The sequence below is a fragment of the Pseudopodoces humilis genome, chromosome 1 (genome assembly GCF_049639895.1).
Source record: "Pseudopodoces humilis isolate 2021_Gansu_Grassland_sample_001 chromosome 1, ASM4963989v1, whole genome shotgun sequence".
NCBI lineage: Eukaryota > Metazoa > Chordata > Aves > Passeriformes > Paridae > Pseudopodoces > Pseudopodoces humilis.
Window position 1 is genome coordinate 35,861,253 of NC_142200.1, and position 16,657 is coordinate 35,877,909.

General features: G+C 35.7%; 1 protein-coding gene across 6 annotated transcripts in view; it reads left to right on the plus strand.

Moving 5' to 3' along the window:
• Positions 1 to 16,657, plus strand: part of ASPH (aspartate beta-hydroxylase) — a 112,933-nt gene that overhangs the window by 82,427 nt on the left and 13,849 nt on the right. For all 6 annotated transcript variants that reach the window (XM_088053047.1, XM_014255120.2, XM_014255134.2 and 3 more), the window contains 5 exons: positions 3,983 to 4,081; positions 4,825 to 4,914; positions 8,355 to 8,492; positions 14,901 to 15,036; positions 15,906 to 15,997. In XM_088053047.1, coding sequence (XP_087909173.1) covers positions 3,983 to 4,081; positions 4,825 to 4,914; positions 8,355 to 8,492; positions 14,901 to 15,036; positions 15,906 to 15,997 — 555 coding nt within the window. The remainder of the gene's footprint in view (positions 1 to 3,982; positions 4,082 to 4,824; positions 4,915 to 8,354; positions 8,493 to 14,900; positions 15,037 to 15,905; positions 15,998 to 16,657) is intronic.

Below are 16,657 nucleotides of genomic sequence, written 5' to 3' on the forward strand. Positions count from 1 at the left end.
TTCATCCAGTGTAATTACTCTGTTTCACAGTTCAGTAACACTGAAATAGAACAGAGCATAGTGGTGTTCTGTCATTGCAAAAGGAAGACAAATTTATTTTTTTTAAGACTTGGATTAATTTTTTTTTAAAATCATGGTGGGTTATCCATATTTTACGTATTACTAAGGCTGAATTCCAACACAATAATGTAATTTTTTTGTTTTAATTCCAGATAAATTTACACTAAGGATTTTAAGAAAGAATACCCAAAGAAACAGGGAGAATTTCATGTGTTACCTGCTTTGGTTCTTGGTTTTACTGAAGGCTTCTTGCATGATTTTGGGTAGATTGCTTAGGGGCTACATGGCCTGTTTTGGAGTGCTCTCTCTGCTCAACTATTGCAATGCTTTTTTAGAAAGTTCTTGGTTTTGAGCTCCTACCAGAGGTGCTCAGATTCTCTGCATGGTAGAAAAAAGGGCACACTGAATAGTGGTTCTGAGGGCCTCAAGGAGATGTCTTGCTCTTCCCATGGTTTTTGAAAACACTGGGAAACTTCTGAAGTGTGACTAAGTCCTTCTCACTTGTGTAATCTTTTGATACAAAAATGTTAAAAGAGCACAGACAAGAGCATGAACTCAGTGCTGCAAAGTGGTTACCTCCAATATTTATGAATCCTGTATTGTGTTTCCCGCTGTAGGGATGTTCATACATTTTATTCAAGTGTTCTTTAATGCAGAAAGTGCAGACATCTTAGAGTTCAGTACACATCCTCAAGAGAACATACCCCTTAATCAACTTAAAGTCTCAGTTTTTTGTTGATTTCCCTCTAGCCTTGTTCATGGTTGTCTAAGTTCCTGTGCATTTGGTACTTGTTTCTGCTGCTCAGGAAAATTCACAAGTATTTAAATACTCTTCTCTGTGGAGGAACTTAAACTCCAAATTTCCCATTTCCAGGGAATCTCCTAGATTTATAGGCAAAATCTTAACTTCCTGCTGCAACATTTCAATTTCAATTCAGTGTTACTGATCTGTGTTAAGCATGCACTGAGCACATGCAGCCAGATGAACCCTTCATAGGTACTGTTCCCTCCATGGGATCACAGTACATACCATTTCAGACCAGACTAATCTGAGCTTGCATCATCTCCAAGGAATTGAACAGAAGCCCAGGAAATCCTAGTGGATGAAAACTTTCTGGTTTTCGTTTACATTAAATAGCCAGTTTACTTATTTTGCAGTCAATTCTTATTTCTCTTTCCAAATTTGTTACATCTTAGCAGCTTATTTTAAAACTCTTTAATATATTCTTATAGTTTATTTTTTTAGCTACAGAAGCAATGTGTATAAACACTGAACTTCAGACCAAGACAGTTTTTTGCTTCCAACTGTAGTGTGGTACAGTATAACTTGCCCAAAATATACTTTTCTAGTTTGTGTTTGCCAGAATTTTTGCTGAACCACAGATGGAAAATGGTGTCCAGCTGGAGAGGATTTCGGTTATGCCTCAAATATTAAATAATTTTCTTTTGAACATTGCACTTAGGGACATGGAAACATAATGTTAAGGGTAATCCTCATAGAATTCAGAGCTATTTGTATTTTTAAAGAAAACATAACTTTAAAAGTAGTCCTGGTAGAATTAGAACTATTTTTGGTTCAAACATCTACAGATTATAAAAAAATAGAGCATTTTGTAAGACTGGTTGCTCAGCTAATAGCACTTTTCCTGCCTGCATGCTGAGGCATGTGTGCATGGTTCAGTGAAGCATTATAAACGTGCATAAGCCAGCTCTGACTGAGCTATCTCAGGTACCAAAACCAGAATATCCACATGAACTCAGTATTCTGCCCTGGCTAATTAGCCACTGCTAGCCCCAGAGGTTAATTTCTATATTCATGATTAGTATTTAATGGGCTATGAGCAGTTTAGTAAAACTTATTTCTAAACATAATTAATATTGCATGCAGCAACAGCAACAGAGTAATACAATTTACATTAAATACTTCCAGTGTAATTTCTGCTGATTGTATCTCTTTGCTGCTCTTTAGGGGCTCTGAATGTAGATCATTCCTTAATGCAACTCAGCATAGTTTAAATGAACCGTAATACAGAAAATTCTATTCTGTCTTAATTAATCAGATAGCTTTATCCTATAGTTAAAGAAACTGTAACAAAATTATGTGGCTAATAAATATTTCTGTCAGTCATTTCATTTCACCCTGCAGGTACAGATTCTTGGATCAAAATAATTATACACAGAATGCTGTAGTCAAAAGGCATAAGATGCAGAAGGTGGTAGAGTGTTCTTATACTAGGGATCAAGCTCACCCTTACTCTGGTACTTTTTTCTAATAATGTCTCATACTATGGACTTCCAATAGATTCTCAAATTGCTTGTTCCTTAATAATAAGTCTTTTCTGTGACAAGAAGTAAAATGCTGCGATATTTAACTCATAACATTTTGTATTCTCACACCTGTGATTTTTTGTTTTGCTTGGATGTAGTTACTGTGCTGAAGATATGAGAAAAGAGAGACATTAGTCCAGAAAACTACTTATGATTTTGCTTGTAATTATTTTGATTGAAAAGTGATATCAGACAGTGAATGGAAAAGGCAGAGGGAAATAACTATAGTGTATGCAGGCATTTTATCCATGGCATAAGTTACGTAGCTACAAAAATGGATTTAGGCAAGATAAACTGCTCATCTGTCTGTTGTTTTGTACTTAACAGCTGTCTAGACATTCAGTGGATATCAGCCTCTGTAATTCCACTGCCTGCCAGGCTCCTGTGATGATCCTCACAGACTGAGGGTCTATCCTGATAAGACTGTCCACTCTTATTTTAAGGACAGAAGAGGTGTAAAAACAGATTAACTTAACCATGTAATTGATATTGCATAGAGCTAAAAATTATATTGAATATGTACATCATAGAAATGCAGAGCTGAAAAGTAGATCAAGACATTCTCTAATTTTTGCCGTTGCTGAGGCGGACCAAATGCACTTAAATTGTCTGACTGGTGTTGCGAGTGCATGTTTCAGAATTCAGGTTGGCAGCTTCACACCTCCTTCCCCTGAAACACTGCCCCATATACTGATCCTTTCCTACAGCTGTCCCTGTACTCACAAATCCTTCTGTTCCACAGTCCCCATGAAATATCCATCTCTGGACATTTTCCCATGAGTTTCCCTTTTCTGCAAAATTAAGCAAATTTGTAATTCAGATGTGATCTGAATCTTGTTGAGGGTACAAAATCTTTTAGCTGAATTTAGCATGCTTGGTCTTGGTCAAAGAGTCCAGCACACAACTATAAAAGAATAATTTATCCATCAACTTCTAGTGTGAAAGTACATTGAGTCACCACTGCAGTAGACTTTTTATTACCTCCTTTCTCATGGCCGGAAAAGTGCACACTGTTCCAGAGAGCGCTCCCGTTCACCACTGTGCTGAGACTGCCCTTGGTGTTCCAGGGCTTGCACATCCCCATCTCATGATGCTGGCATTACATTTCAGTTTCTTTCTAAATTGCAGTCATTATGCTTCACGTATTTTCTCTTGCAAAAGTTAGTTTGCCACCATTGGAAATCTATCTAACTTAAAACTATTTCAGGTATGTTTCTGCTGCAGATTTTTTCAAGAGTAGCTGCTTACCTTCTGATTAGTCAAACCTGGAATAAGTAACTCAAATGTTAATAGTGGGTTAAATTCTATATTGTAGCAAGCTATACCTTAAGAGAGAAATGTAGAAAAGGACAGACAAGTAAAAAATAAAGAAAATTCTGTTGGAATAATTTTACTTCTGAGACTTCAAAGTTTGGCTTGTCTGGAGAAAGCACAAAAGTGAATGAAGAAAAGGAAGCACAGACAAGCCAAGGGTTTACCTGAGAATCAGTAAAGGAAGAAATTACCACTGCATTAATAAATAGTCCTATGTACACAAGTTTGTTAATTTGCATAGATTCATACAGGTATATTTAATTAATTTTCTCTCAAACAGGTTCTAAGTCTGGCTCCAAATGATGGTTTTGCCAAAGTACATTATGGCTTCATCCTGAAGGCAGAAAACAAGATAGCAGAGAGCATACCTTATCTACAGGTACTTTTTCATCCACAGTAAATATTTTACCAGCAAAATGTAGAATTGGAATGTATAAAATGTGTCAGACTAGAAGTGTACTAATTACAAATTACTGCTTAAGCTATTTGTTAGAGTTATACTGGTGTATTACTGCTTATGAACTGGAACAAGCTTGTGCATTGAAAACGATCAATTCTTAAACATCCATTTTATGTTATTTGTTTTATTAATATTTGTTTTATTAATTAAATAAATTAATAAATAATAGATAATTTAAAAATTAATGAAATTTGGGCTAACCCAAAGTACAGAGCTCTGAGCCTCAAATTCTTTTGAGGTTGGTAGAATGCTGCAAACCTAAAGTTCTTGAAAGATCCATAGAAGCCTTACATATACTGTTGAGGGTTTGGGAAGAAATACTACAAAATAAAACCTTAATCCAGCTTTATAAAATGCTTATGTATATGTTTATAGAGCCAGAGGCAAGTATCCATCTCTGAATATGCCTCTGTCTTGGAAGGACTGAGGGGAGAGGCTGTGGGATTTGGAAAACTGGTAACATTCTTCACTGGCTTTCTACTGACATTTTGTATTCATCCAGTTTAAGTTCCAGGTTACCATGGTGGTTGCATTTTCTATCTAATTTCATAGCCTGTCTCTTGCATAGGATTGACTGACTATTTACAGCAATCAAATGAACTCTTTTAGAAGTCCTATTGAAATTTTCTTATACCTTTAATTTTTATTTTTTTATTTATTAGGAAGGACTGGAGTCTGGTGACCCTGGCACAGATGATGGACGTTTTTATTTTCATCTGGGTGACGCATTACAGAGAATGGGAGACAAAGAGGTACATGTTTAACATCTCCTTACTTTAAAATCTAAATCTCTGAGTAGCTGGGCTGCAGAATCCAAAAGAGCATTTAATGATGGGCTTAATAATGTTGAAAACAAGAGAAGTCTGAACAATCCAGCCTGCGTGTGTAGAAGTCAAGATGAACAACAGCAAAAAATCTGTTATAGGCATTGCAATACAATCTCAGCATTCCTTGTTTCAGATTTAACTTAAAACATTTAAGCTGGCATAGGGCAGCTTGAAACAAGGGACTAAAAATTTACAAGAATTTTAAATGTTTCTAGAATCTGTTTTCTGCTTATATCACTTACAACACAGATTTTAATGAGAGTTAAAAGAATTATGTGTATATTACCATATAGAAGTTCTTGTACGAAAGTGTTTTGTAAATGTTCCTTTCTTTCCAAGGAAAAAGCACCAATGAGTATGTGATAAAAGAGGATCATGAGAGAACTGAATATGTGGGCTGAGTTATGAATTTTTTTCAATATCTAAGTTAGCAAATGAATCAGGAAAACAGAAATTTGTACTAAGTATCTGTTGAGTTTCCAACAAAGACAAGCATATGACACTGGAAGCCATAAGAGTTTATCTTTTGTTTATTTGAAATCAAATTATACTTACAAACAAAATTAAAAAGTATGAATTACCACTGTGGTCATGGTAGGGGAGCAAAGGACCTTTTTTAAGACTCTGATTAGTCATGAACTTTAATATGGGCATGAATTAAAAAACAACAGGAAAAACAAAAACAACATTCCAATTCCTAGGTGGGAAATATGAAAAGAATAAGCGTTAAAAATAAGAGTAGAAATAGCCGTGAAAGTCACTGCTTTTTAATTACTTACCTAGTAATGTGTGCAATATTAATACCTAAAAAACTGTAAAAAATGCTGATGTCTTTAGTACTGTGGCCCAATCAGTAGGTTGTTCTCCAGTATGGGGAACCAAATGGGCTGTGATGAAGACTCTGTATGTGATCTTTCTCAAGCCTAGTTCATCAGGTTAGCTTTTTTTTTTAATAATTCATGAAACTCTTATTACAAAACTTTAACTTACAGTAGATCTAGAACAGTGAAATGTAATATCTGAATTTTAAGTTAGATTGCCTTCCCTGCAATATTATTCCAATGAGATTTTTTTAAAAATTTTTCATTTTCAAGTGAGAATTAGTTTACTTCATTTTACTTAGAAACACATGCACACACAGACACACAGAGTCTGCTTTCACACTCTAACGCTGTCTTCTTCTCTCAAATCCCTGTACGTTTCCATGGGACACTTTGGGTTGAGTTTCTGAGCCTAGAACATCCCATTGCCATGTTTGACTAAAGACACCACACAGATGTAATTAATGTACATCATCTCTAACCCCAAGATAATTAAGTGTTAATGTTTTGGAGTTAATGGCCAAATCTGCTGTGGAAAAAGTTTAATTAATGACAAATTAACTTCTTGGGGATAGAGGAGACTTCTAAATTTATCAGTGGAAAGTCCGATGTTCAGCTAAATTTTTCTCACTGACCTTGCTGGACTTGCTGAATTTCAAGATTTAATCAAGGAAACAGATCAATATTTAAGTTACATGTGAAATTGCTATCACTGAAGGTTTGTTGAAGGGAGATATTAATCTATCAGAGCTAAATCAGGAGTTATGAATGTGGCCTTGGGAAGTGTTAGGGAAAAACAGTATTGAGTATGCCCTTTCCAGCTATAATTTGATAAAATACCATATTGGCTTAAGAAAAGGGAAATTAAAACCATGGAAGTTATTACAAAACAAAGCACTCTTCACACAGAATGTATAAACTGAGTGCATCTCATACAATTTCTATCTTGGAAAAGAGCTACACTGTTGGAGCTGTCCATGTTCCACTACCAAGAGCTGCATGAGAAAAGGAATGTTTCTCACAGAGTCTTGGGAATGGAAAGGGTGAGTGAGGCAGCCTAACCCTACTCCATCCTAGTAAAGGCAACTTCCATAGCTCAATTCTTCTAATAAATAAAGATTACCTGTATTATACATTGTAATTATAGCTGATATATCTTAAAGAGCAGCAACATTCATTCTCATCACTCAGGGGCTGAAACAAGTAGTTTATTCCCCTTATCATTTGGCCTAACTCCAGACATTGCAAATGAATGCAGGCAGTCAGCATGAGCAATCTATTCTTATCTCACTGGTATTACAACTTCGGGGAACAAATGTTATAAATCCCGATGATTCCATTTCAGTTAACCAAGATAACATCAAAATTTAAAGATATACTGTGTATTGCACAAGGTAATACACAGTATTTTTTTGACCCATGCACAATTTTACTGAGCTTCTCTAGGGAGAAAAAGATGACAGTTTATATATATATATATATATTTATATGCTGTTATTCTGTTCATACATACTTTTGTGTCCTTCAAATAAATACTGTAAGGCAACAATGTATTGCAGACTTTCCTCCATACTTTGGGAGAGTTATAAAGATCAGAGTACCACATTTTTTAAAAACTTGAAGAAAATTTACAGACTGTCAACAAGGACTTTGGCCAGTTTCTGTTCAAGGCAGGGATTGCTGCCTGTGTAAGTCCCCCTGCCCTGGAATTATTATTCTCATATTTCCCTACTTAGGTGTCCTGGGTTTTTTTTAGTTTGTGGTGTTTTGGGGGAGGTTGTTTATTTGGGGATTTTTTAAAATTGTTTTTTTCTGAAATATTGCAGCTGGAGCAGCAGTGCTGGGCAGGAAGGAGGAAGCTCTGTAAAACCTTCTCTATATATGGCTTATGACAGTACTACAAACCCTGGATCTTTTCTTTCCAAGCATCTTATTTTCTTTCTTTGCTTTTTTTTCTTTGCTATGTGAGGGTAAAACAAGTTATGTAAAGGAAGAGCAAAGACAAGCAAAGGTCCAGTACTAACTTCAGTTAATTAACTTCTGTTGTGTGATCAATTTTGGTGTGGCAAAAAATATTTGAAGAAACTCAAGTGCATTTAAGTATTAAAGAGTTAATGTTTTAGATCTGCAAAGTCATTGCTGTTTTAATCATCACAGCATTTCCACTGGCAGCAGAAAACAATCATCCTAATTTGTAGGTAGAGGAAACAGAGAAAATGAAATTGACTAAAATGAGAAACAATTGGATATTCCAAGTCCAAGGACAGGGCATGAATTACTGGCCCATATTTGATGTGAATGGTTCTGAGATTATCCTGTTTTGTTAATGTTGGACTGGACTCTCTTGGTCAACTGATCTATTTTGTTTTTTGGGTTTTTTTGTTTGTATGTTTTTTTTCCTTAAAGTATTCATTAGTACATTTTATTAAAAGAATAACCCCAGCATCCAAAGAAACAGCCTGCTACCTTTCCAGAAAGTGTTACTTTTTTCATTTAGGAGCTTGGCTGATATGAATTTGGTTGTTAACAACTACAATGTTTTAGGCATACAAGTGGTATGAACTTGGATACCAAAGAGGTCACTTTGCATCAGTTTGGCAGCGCTCCCTCTACAATGTCAAGGGACTGAAAGCTCAGCCTTGGTGGACAGCAAGGGAAACTGGATATACAGAACTGGTGAAGGTAAGGCTTTGTTATACTTTTATTTTTATTAAAATTGCAGCTATAATTTCAGTTATTAAGCAGAGAAAATGCTAATCAATAAGGTCAGAACTACTGACTGAATTCCCAACACCACTGTCAGATTGAGCACAAGACTTAAGTAAGATACCATAAAATAAGCTTAGACATTTTCAAATTTGAGAATGGGGACAGGATGGCTGACATTATTAATAAATACAAAATTTGCATGGTAGACAAATGCAACATCTCAAGTGGAAAATGACAGCACAATTTTGTAATGTCTGGAACAGCCATTGTGAATTTTTAATTAGTCAGGAAAGGCAGTGCTTTTGAGCCATTGTGTAATATTTAGTGACTTTGGAAGCTTTTAATTGTATGAGAAAAACAAGTGTGGATTCCCAGTGACAGTTTTAAGAAAAGATAATAATGCAGAATTTAAATTCTTTAGAAGGTTTTTTATTTATTTAATGCAAGGCAAGTAGTGTGGTTATTGTTCATAACATTAGCTTTTATTTGCAAAATCACATTGTTTTTATTAATTTACTATAATTCTAATAATAATTCCTAAAAAATTTTTAAAAAATTAGGAAGAGCTTTTTTTCCTGTGTGCATCAATTACTGGTTTGTGGTTTAAAGAAAACATTAGGGATAAATAATTTAAACCCAAAAAAGTATATTTCTAAAGAACAAATTCCTTCAGAGTGGTTGTTTCTTTATACTTAGTTACATAGCATATTTTAAAAATAAATTGAAGGGTGGTTAGAAAAAAACCCCATAAAAGTAGTTTTAAAAGGAATATTGCTCTTTGCTATGGTTTTGTTGGCAACAAAAATAAGGCTAGAAATTTAGATTGAAGTGTGATTCTCCAGTGCAATTTCAGCCACACCAAGAAGCAGAGAGCTTTATGGACTAGCACATGAAATATGCTCATTTTGAACTAATTATTGAGGTATGTGTGGGAATGGATGCCTCTTGCCATAAAAGATATGGAGAAACTGGGAACTTTTTACTATGTTTCTCTCAAACAGAAAGGAAATATGCATATTATTTGATTGGTGTTTTAGAGCTACATGCAGTGTTGTTTTACAGTTCCTTACGTGTAAACCTTTCACATTCCTATGTCACAGAAGGTAATGATCCATTCACCCTTGGCATGAGTAAGGGTGAAATAATTCAGTTGTTGTTACAAAATGGCCAGAGCTTCACCTTGAAGGGTTTTTTTCAGATTGATCAGGCTGTATATGGAGGCCTTGGTTTGGATCAGCACCTTGAGTGGCTCCTAGAAGAGCTGCTCAGAAAACCAGCACGGACAGAATTTGACCCCTGACCCCACAGTACAACTGCCTGTCTAGAATTCAATAATACCTTTTCATTCCAATCATTTGGTGATATATATTTTAGCTGTTTTATTGGCAATATGTCAGTGAATCTAGATTAAATTATGACTGGTAATTTACTTGCACAGGTATCATAATTGGGAGTGGTAAGATTTACATTCTTTAAGATAACACAATTTAAAGTATAAAGCCAAAATGTAGTTATATGAATCAGGACAAATATTTGTACTTTTTTTTGTAATTAAAGAAAGTACTTGAAGTTTTGAAAGAAAGCAGGTTTGATATTAATTACTTACAGTGTTGTAAGCAATGTAGTAGTATTCTTCAGGAAATAGCAAAAAAAAATATTGATGACATTAGTTTTCTAATTTCTGAAGTACTCAACTTCTGTACATAGTTTAGTTAAAAAAAAAATCCCTTTCTTACAGAGCAAAACCAATCAACAGTTATTTCCTACTGCTTCATTTCATTACATTCCTCTTACGTCTGTGTGGGAAATGTGGGAAATGCTTCCAAATCACAGTGGTAGAATTCAATATGGATATATACTGTGTACAGCACTGGAGGCCCTGACCCTCTCTCTGAGTTTCACTGCTTGTTAAATGGGAATGAACTATTTTCAGTAACTTGGTATCTTAATACTAACTGAGCATTTATTTGGGGCAGGGGCAGTAGTAAAGCTGAACTCTCTTTGGTTCATTCCATTAACCTGCCCAGCTTTGATCAGTGGCATCTTATAGCACAGACCTGGCTTGATTTTCTTATAAAGGATCATCCAGGTTCTTGGGTCTAGAGATGGAGATGTGAGTTTTGACATTGCCTTGTTTTTCCATAGAAAGCCTAAAGAGAAAATTGTCTTTTTTTCAGTATTCTCAGTTTAATAACTTCCTTCTGAGGGGCATTCAGCTTAACCAGCTCTAATCATACAGATGTGAGACATACTGTCTATGCTAGTGGCATTGTTTGCAAGTGAACAAAAGGGGTATTTCCACAGGATGATTCATTTTTACTATGCTAAATACCTAAGTATGGCATGTCTCCTTTTCTGTCCTACTACTTTACTTAAAAAATGGGTCCTGATTCTTAACTTCCTGATGGGTAAGGTTAAAAAAAGACAATCTCATACTTTATCCATTTTAATATTACCTGTTTGCCTGAATGTCTTAAGGAAGAGGTTTTTGGGCTGGGCTTTTTTTTTTTTTTGCTGGAGGGAGGTGGGGAAGACTGAGAATATCTCACTAACACTTACGAGGATATAGTCAATCTTAATTAGTGGAACTGTGCTGAAGGGAAGTGAATTTTTTAATCTCTCTGCAGCTCACTGAGGCTTAATGTTTTTCCTTGAAAGAACAGAGAGAGGCACCTGATTTCTCAGGGAGAAGAAAATATAAACCTTTATATCAGGAAGGGTATGGTGAGTGATTTATATAGAGGTGTTCTTCTAGTGTTTCTGATTTACAGTATTTTAGGCCTTTGGATCTAGGAATTCAAGAAACCATCCTCCTCTTTTCATCTCAGCTGAAAGGAAACCTTACCTTCATCTTTGAAAACCTGTCCTTTTCCCTTGGGACAATTAACTTTCCTCAGCCAGTCATACTGAGTCATTGCATCTTTCTCCAGTACCTTCTGCAGAACCTCATTTATAGCATTATTCTATTCTGGTACTCATAATAAATAATAAAATAAAAAATAAAAGATAAAATAAAATAATAAAAGAGATACAATGGTGTTGGATCTTAGAGACTTTTCAGTGGTCTAAAATTAATATGTAGGCAATGACTTAGGCAACTTTGTCCTTTCTGCATGTTGTGTCCTTTTACTTTTGGAAAGGACCCAGATGATGCTTTGCCAATTGTTTACTGCAGTGAACAGCTGATTGATTAAAGTAGATCTTGTATTGTTGCTTTTCTCTGATGACTTAGATTTTATTAATTAAAGTTTAAAGTGCAGCAAGAAAAATGCAGAAAGACAATGAAAGCATTGGCAACAGCACATATCTTTATAATTTTCCATAGGTTGACAGCTGGGCCTTAATGGTTTAGGATAATAGCTAAACATTCATAGTCAAGGGAGAAATTAAATTGAAAAGTGTATTTAAAGTGTAGCTGCATACTTTAAGGGGAGACTTGTGTTGAAAAGAGCAAAGATGATGCATACAAGTGCTGATGTTTAAGCTCTGTGAGTGATTGAATGGGTGCAAGGAATCTACTTTGAATGGTTTAAAACACTGCCCCTTGGTTGGAAGTTATCAGCATTACCCAGTGAAGTGTGGTAACTGATTACAAATGCTTTCCTATTCTGTTTCAATAACAAAGTGAAGTACATTAAACTCTTCACCACAATTTCATTTTATAGTTCAGTGGATTAAAATGGATGGGTAGTCAGTAGTTGTGCCTCACGTGAAGGGTAGCAACCTCTTAATCTCTTCCTGTGTCTTTTATAACCACACATTGAAAGGGTTTGACAGCACAGAGTAAGGATGCTTGCAATATAATAGTCTCACATAAAAACCTCCAATATTAAAAAATCCCTATTAAATCCCTATTAAAAAATCTACATTATTGCCAGATGTACAGCAACTGTAAACTTCAATTGCTATTAGCAACTGTATTTAAAAAGCCATATGGAGGTTTATGGAAATCAGCTGCTAGCAAACAAGTACATATGCTCCCAGTGCTGCTTGCCTCCTGATTTTTCACTTGTAATCAGGATACTGCACCAAATATAATATGATTTTTTTTTCTCTAACCTGGAGCTTGATTCCTTACGTATCATGGAGCCATAAGTATATTCACCCTTTTTCCTGCAGATACCAACTCTTAGATCAGGAGCTGTAAGTCCAAGTCCTGGATTTATTCATTATGCTTTAATGTTTTTTTTTGTGTCCTTACTGCTCAAGGTATCCCTGAGAGTCTGTAGTATAAGGGAGACCAAGGCTGGGTGGTGAATTCCCCACTTTATTTCTCCCTAGGAGCTGTCTGGTGGTCTTTATAAAGCATAATCAGTGTGTTTTGTAGATGGGGGGGTCTATGTTTTCAGAAACCCTATTGATTTCTGAGCAATTTATGTCTAAAACACTGAGGACTTAGTTCAAAATTGATGAGATGTATTCAAATAAATTTGTATCTAACATGTTGGGGAGGGAGACTTTAAACACAAGGACAAACACTCACACTATCCTTCATCCTGGGGCACTTGAGGGAGAGTAGAGGTGACAGAGCAGCTGTTGCCTACAATGCCTTGGACCACCAAAGCTCTTCATGTGCCATCTTGTCTGCCTGGATGACTGCTCCCTCTTACCTTTCTTCAGCTGAGGGAGTAGGAGGAGTTTGAGGAAGCACAGAAGAACTTGCAATATCTTCTAAAGTTTTACCGTTTTGTTGCTCTATATCAATTTAAATTGAGGCTAGTGCGAGTGTACTATTCTTTTCTTTCTTTTCTTTCTCTTCTCCAGCCAGTTCAAAACTAGGTATTCAAGCTGGCATTTCCTTTTGTAGATAGTGTAGTGCTGAACAAGTAGCAGCACTGTTCTCATATACATCTCTGATTAGGTGGAAATTTTTCATCTTTTTTTGTACCATACATTTTGTAAAAGTCTTTCCAAAGCTTTCCAAAGACATTTAAAAAAAAAAAAAAAGCCCAAAACAACTCTCTGCATTTTTATTTAATGCTAAATGTTAAATGAGTGTTATAGAAACCATCAGTGAGGGAGAATAATGTGAATGCACCAGGAAAAATAAGTGTTCTTCCCCATTTTTTAATAGGTGAGAGAAAAAACCAATTTGTTATGATAGAGATTACTATAATAACAGAAGTGAAATCCATGTTTTCATACACTTCAGCCTAGCTAAAATTGTTCTAGTGGGAGAATGTAGCTGTATTATAGACAACATGTTCAAGCCAAAGTTTGCTTTGTTGAGCCTTTTATGATCTAGCAATATAAACCTATTTTGTCAGATCAACTTTTCCTTTAGGTAAAAAAAGCTCAAGTGGAAAATGCAACTGTTTAATTTACATGAGAATGGCTAATAATCATATGAAGTTTTAAGATTAAAAAGGGGTACTTATATCACCTAGTCTGGTCTGTGTTGTACAGACTTTTGAGTTTCACTCATCATATAAGGAGGTAGTGTGGGAACATACCATAGCTTATTTCAGTGTGAAATGGATTGAAAATGTCTTAGAGAAATGCATTGTTCAAGAGCACAAAGGAAAAATGAAAACTATTCACCCAAAATAAGGTTTAGTGAGAAAAGTAAGCTGCTGGGAAATTGAAGTTGCTTTTATCCAGATCCATTGTCATACTGTGGGGTTTCCATTTGTATTGCTATAACATTAAAATGACTTATTGCTGGTAGAATAAAAGGTTTTCCAAGCTATCTGATTTCTCCAAATATAATGTCCTAAGGCAGCAGAGAACAGAAATTTTAATTCTGCTATTTTGTGGGTTTGTGTGCATGAAGTGTAAGGCAGCTCACACATTCTTAATGGTTGTGTCCATAAATGATCGCCTGGCATTTCAAGCTGTATATGATTTTTTCAATAGCATCAACACATGCAAGTGAATCTTGGCAAGCCTTTTTGAAGGTTTAAATCATAAACTTCAACTCAAGTGGTTAAAATTTGGCCTCTTTGGTCTGTAATATTCTGCCAGCACCTGGAGTTCCAAGTTACGTGAGTAGTTTTCCAGTTGTAGGAATGATTCCTGGTCATATGCACAGCATTTAGGAAGATCAATACATTTATCTTGCAATACCAAATGATCACTTAAAGAGCCCTTAAGCTCATCAAAAAGCAAGTCTAAGTGAGGCCTCATCTGCAAAGAGGCTATTGTGGAAATCTTACAATCCCAATGTAACTGAATCTGAAGAATGGTGTGAAAATTATTTTTTTTGCTGCCTTAACATGTCAGAAGGGAATAAAATTTAAAGAAACTTGATAATAACGGTGAACACTTTCTTTTATTACTTTCAAATAAAAAATTAAAGTTAATAATGACAGGAAAAAATACAAATGGTACTAAAGCCAAACACAGTAATTTCTCAGTGCAGTAACATGGCTCTCACAACAGTCCTTAGAGAAAAACTGGAAGCTCATTCGGGATGAGGGTCTTGCTGTGATGGATAAAAAAAGAAGCCTCTTCCTGCCTGAAGATGAGAACCTACGGGAAAAAGGAGACTGGAGCCAGTTTACCTTATGGCAACAAGGTAAAACATTCTGTATTTCTTCTCTTACCTCAATTCCATGATCTCAGATTAACATAGTGTAATTATGAGTAACAACACAGCTTTTCCCAGAACTGTTTTTGTAATCAGTGTGTACAGAGGAAGGGAACTGATAAAACAGTGGTCAGGACCCCTGTGACAATGAACAGGAGTTCTTTATTCTAAACCACGTTGTCCTCAAACACTTCTAAGGGTCCCTTGAGTATGGTAACTGTTTGATGAGAGTACCCCTCTTCTGGCAAGGCTGCCAACTCTTTATCTGGTAATGCATAATATAGATCAGCCTGAGGGAAGATGGGGACCTGGGAGAAGGCACATGCTCAGCTCTGTGTTGCCAGCTAGGGGAGATCTGTCATTCAGAAATGATACAAGCAAAAGAATATGACTTTAATAAACCTGCTGCCCTGCCCTTGAGTTGTGCACTGGGAGGCCTAACTCTTGGAATGATCTTAAATTCTTATAAAATTCCACATATGAAAGAGTACTGTGAAACAAAATATTAAAAGCAATTTATATCAAAATGTAATCTGGTGTTGAAATGTTATGATACTGGGGACATTTTAATATTTTTCTTCCTATACATCCACATTAGTGATTATATGCTTAAAATAACACTTTTTAAATGGGAGAAAGCCTGGTGTTCACAAATAATGTAAAAGTAAAATGTGTGGGCTTCTAGGATATTACAACATGAAAGTACCTAGGTTGCACAGTCTGTAAAATGAGAATAGTTATATTTGTCTGTCTCTTCAGTGTCAGATCTTTGGCAGCTTTGTTGCTCTTCTGCAAAGTAGAAAAAGGAAATGTTCATTCATTGCTCTTACCGATGTTCTATCCATGATTCTCACTAGGAAGAAAAAATGAGAATGCTTGTAAAAGTGTTCCGAAAACTTGTGCCTTATTGGAAAGATTTCCAGAAGCTACTGGCTGCAGAAGAGGACAGGTACCTGGCAAACTTCTTAATTTTTGAAAATTCATATGTTGGGAGCAGGTGATTTTGAGGAATAGAGGAACATATATAGAGGAATGCACGATTTTGGTATATTTAATGATGCCTCAAGCACACGGTAAACTTAAGAATAAAAATATGCCGTATTTTAATTGTCTGCAAATACCAGGTGAAATATGTTAGCTGAAGCCTTTCTATGGAGTCTTTTGTTGAGCCATTTTACCTTGTGTTTCCTGGGAGCTTGTGGTAGTTGAGTAGGTATTTTCCATGGGTCAACCAATGACTGGCTAAACCTCAGCCTGAAGTGACCTGATCTGACTCGTAGCCTAACTCTGCTTTGAGCAGGAGGTTGGATTAGGTCCTTTCTAACCTGAGCTTTTCTTTATTTTTTGATCTGAACCTAACTTTATATGACTAATTTAGTGAGCCAGATTCTCCCTGTGATAAACTTCACCTGTCTACCCCAGCCTGGCTGCATTAGAGGGAGAATCACCTTGTGGAATCCAAATAGTGCTGCCACATGCTTCTTTCCTGAAGATAAAGGAAATAAATTTTGCATTCATGAGTGTGGGTGCCAACAAAATTTGTTTCAAGTGCATACAATGACTATTCAGCTATCAGTTGACCTCATTTAGACCTCTATGGGTCAGTATA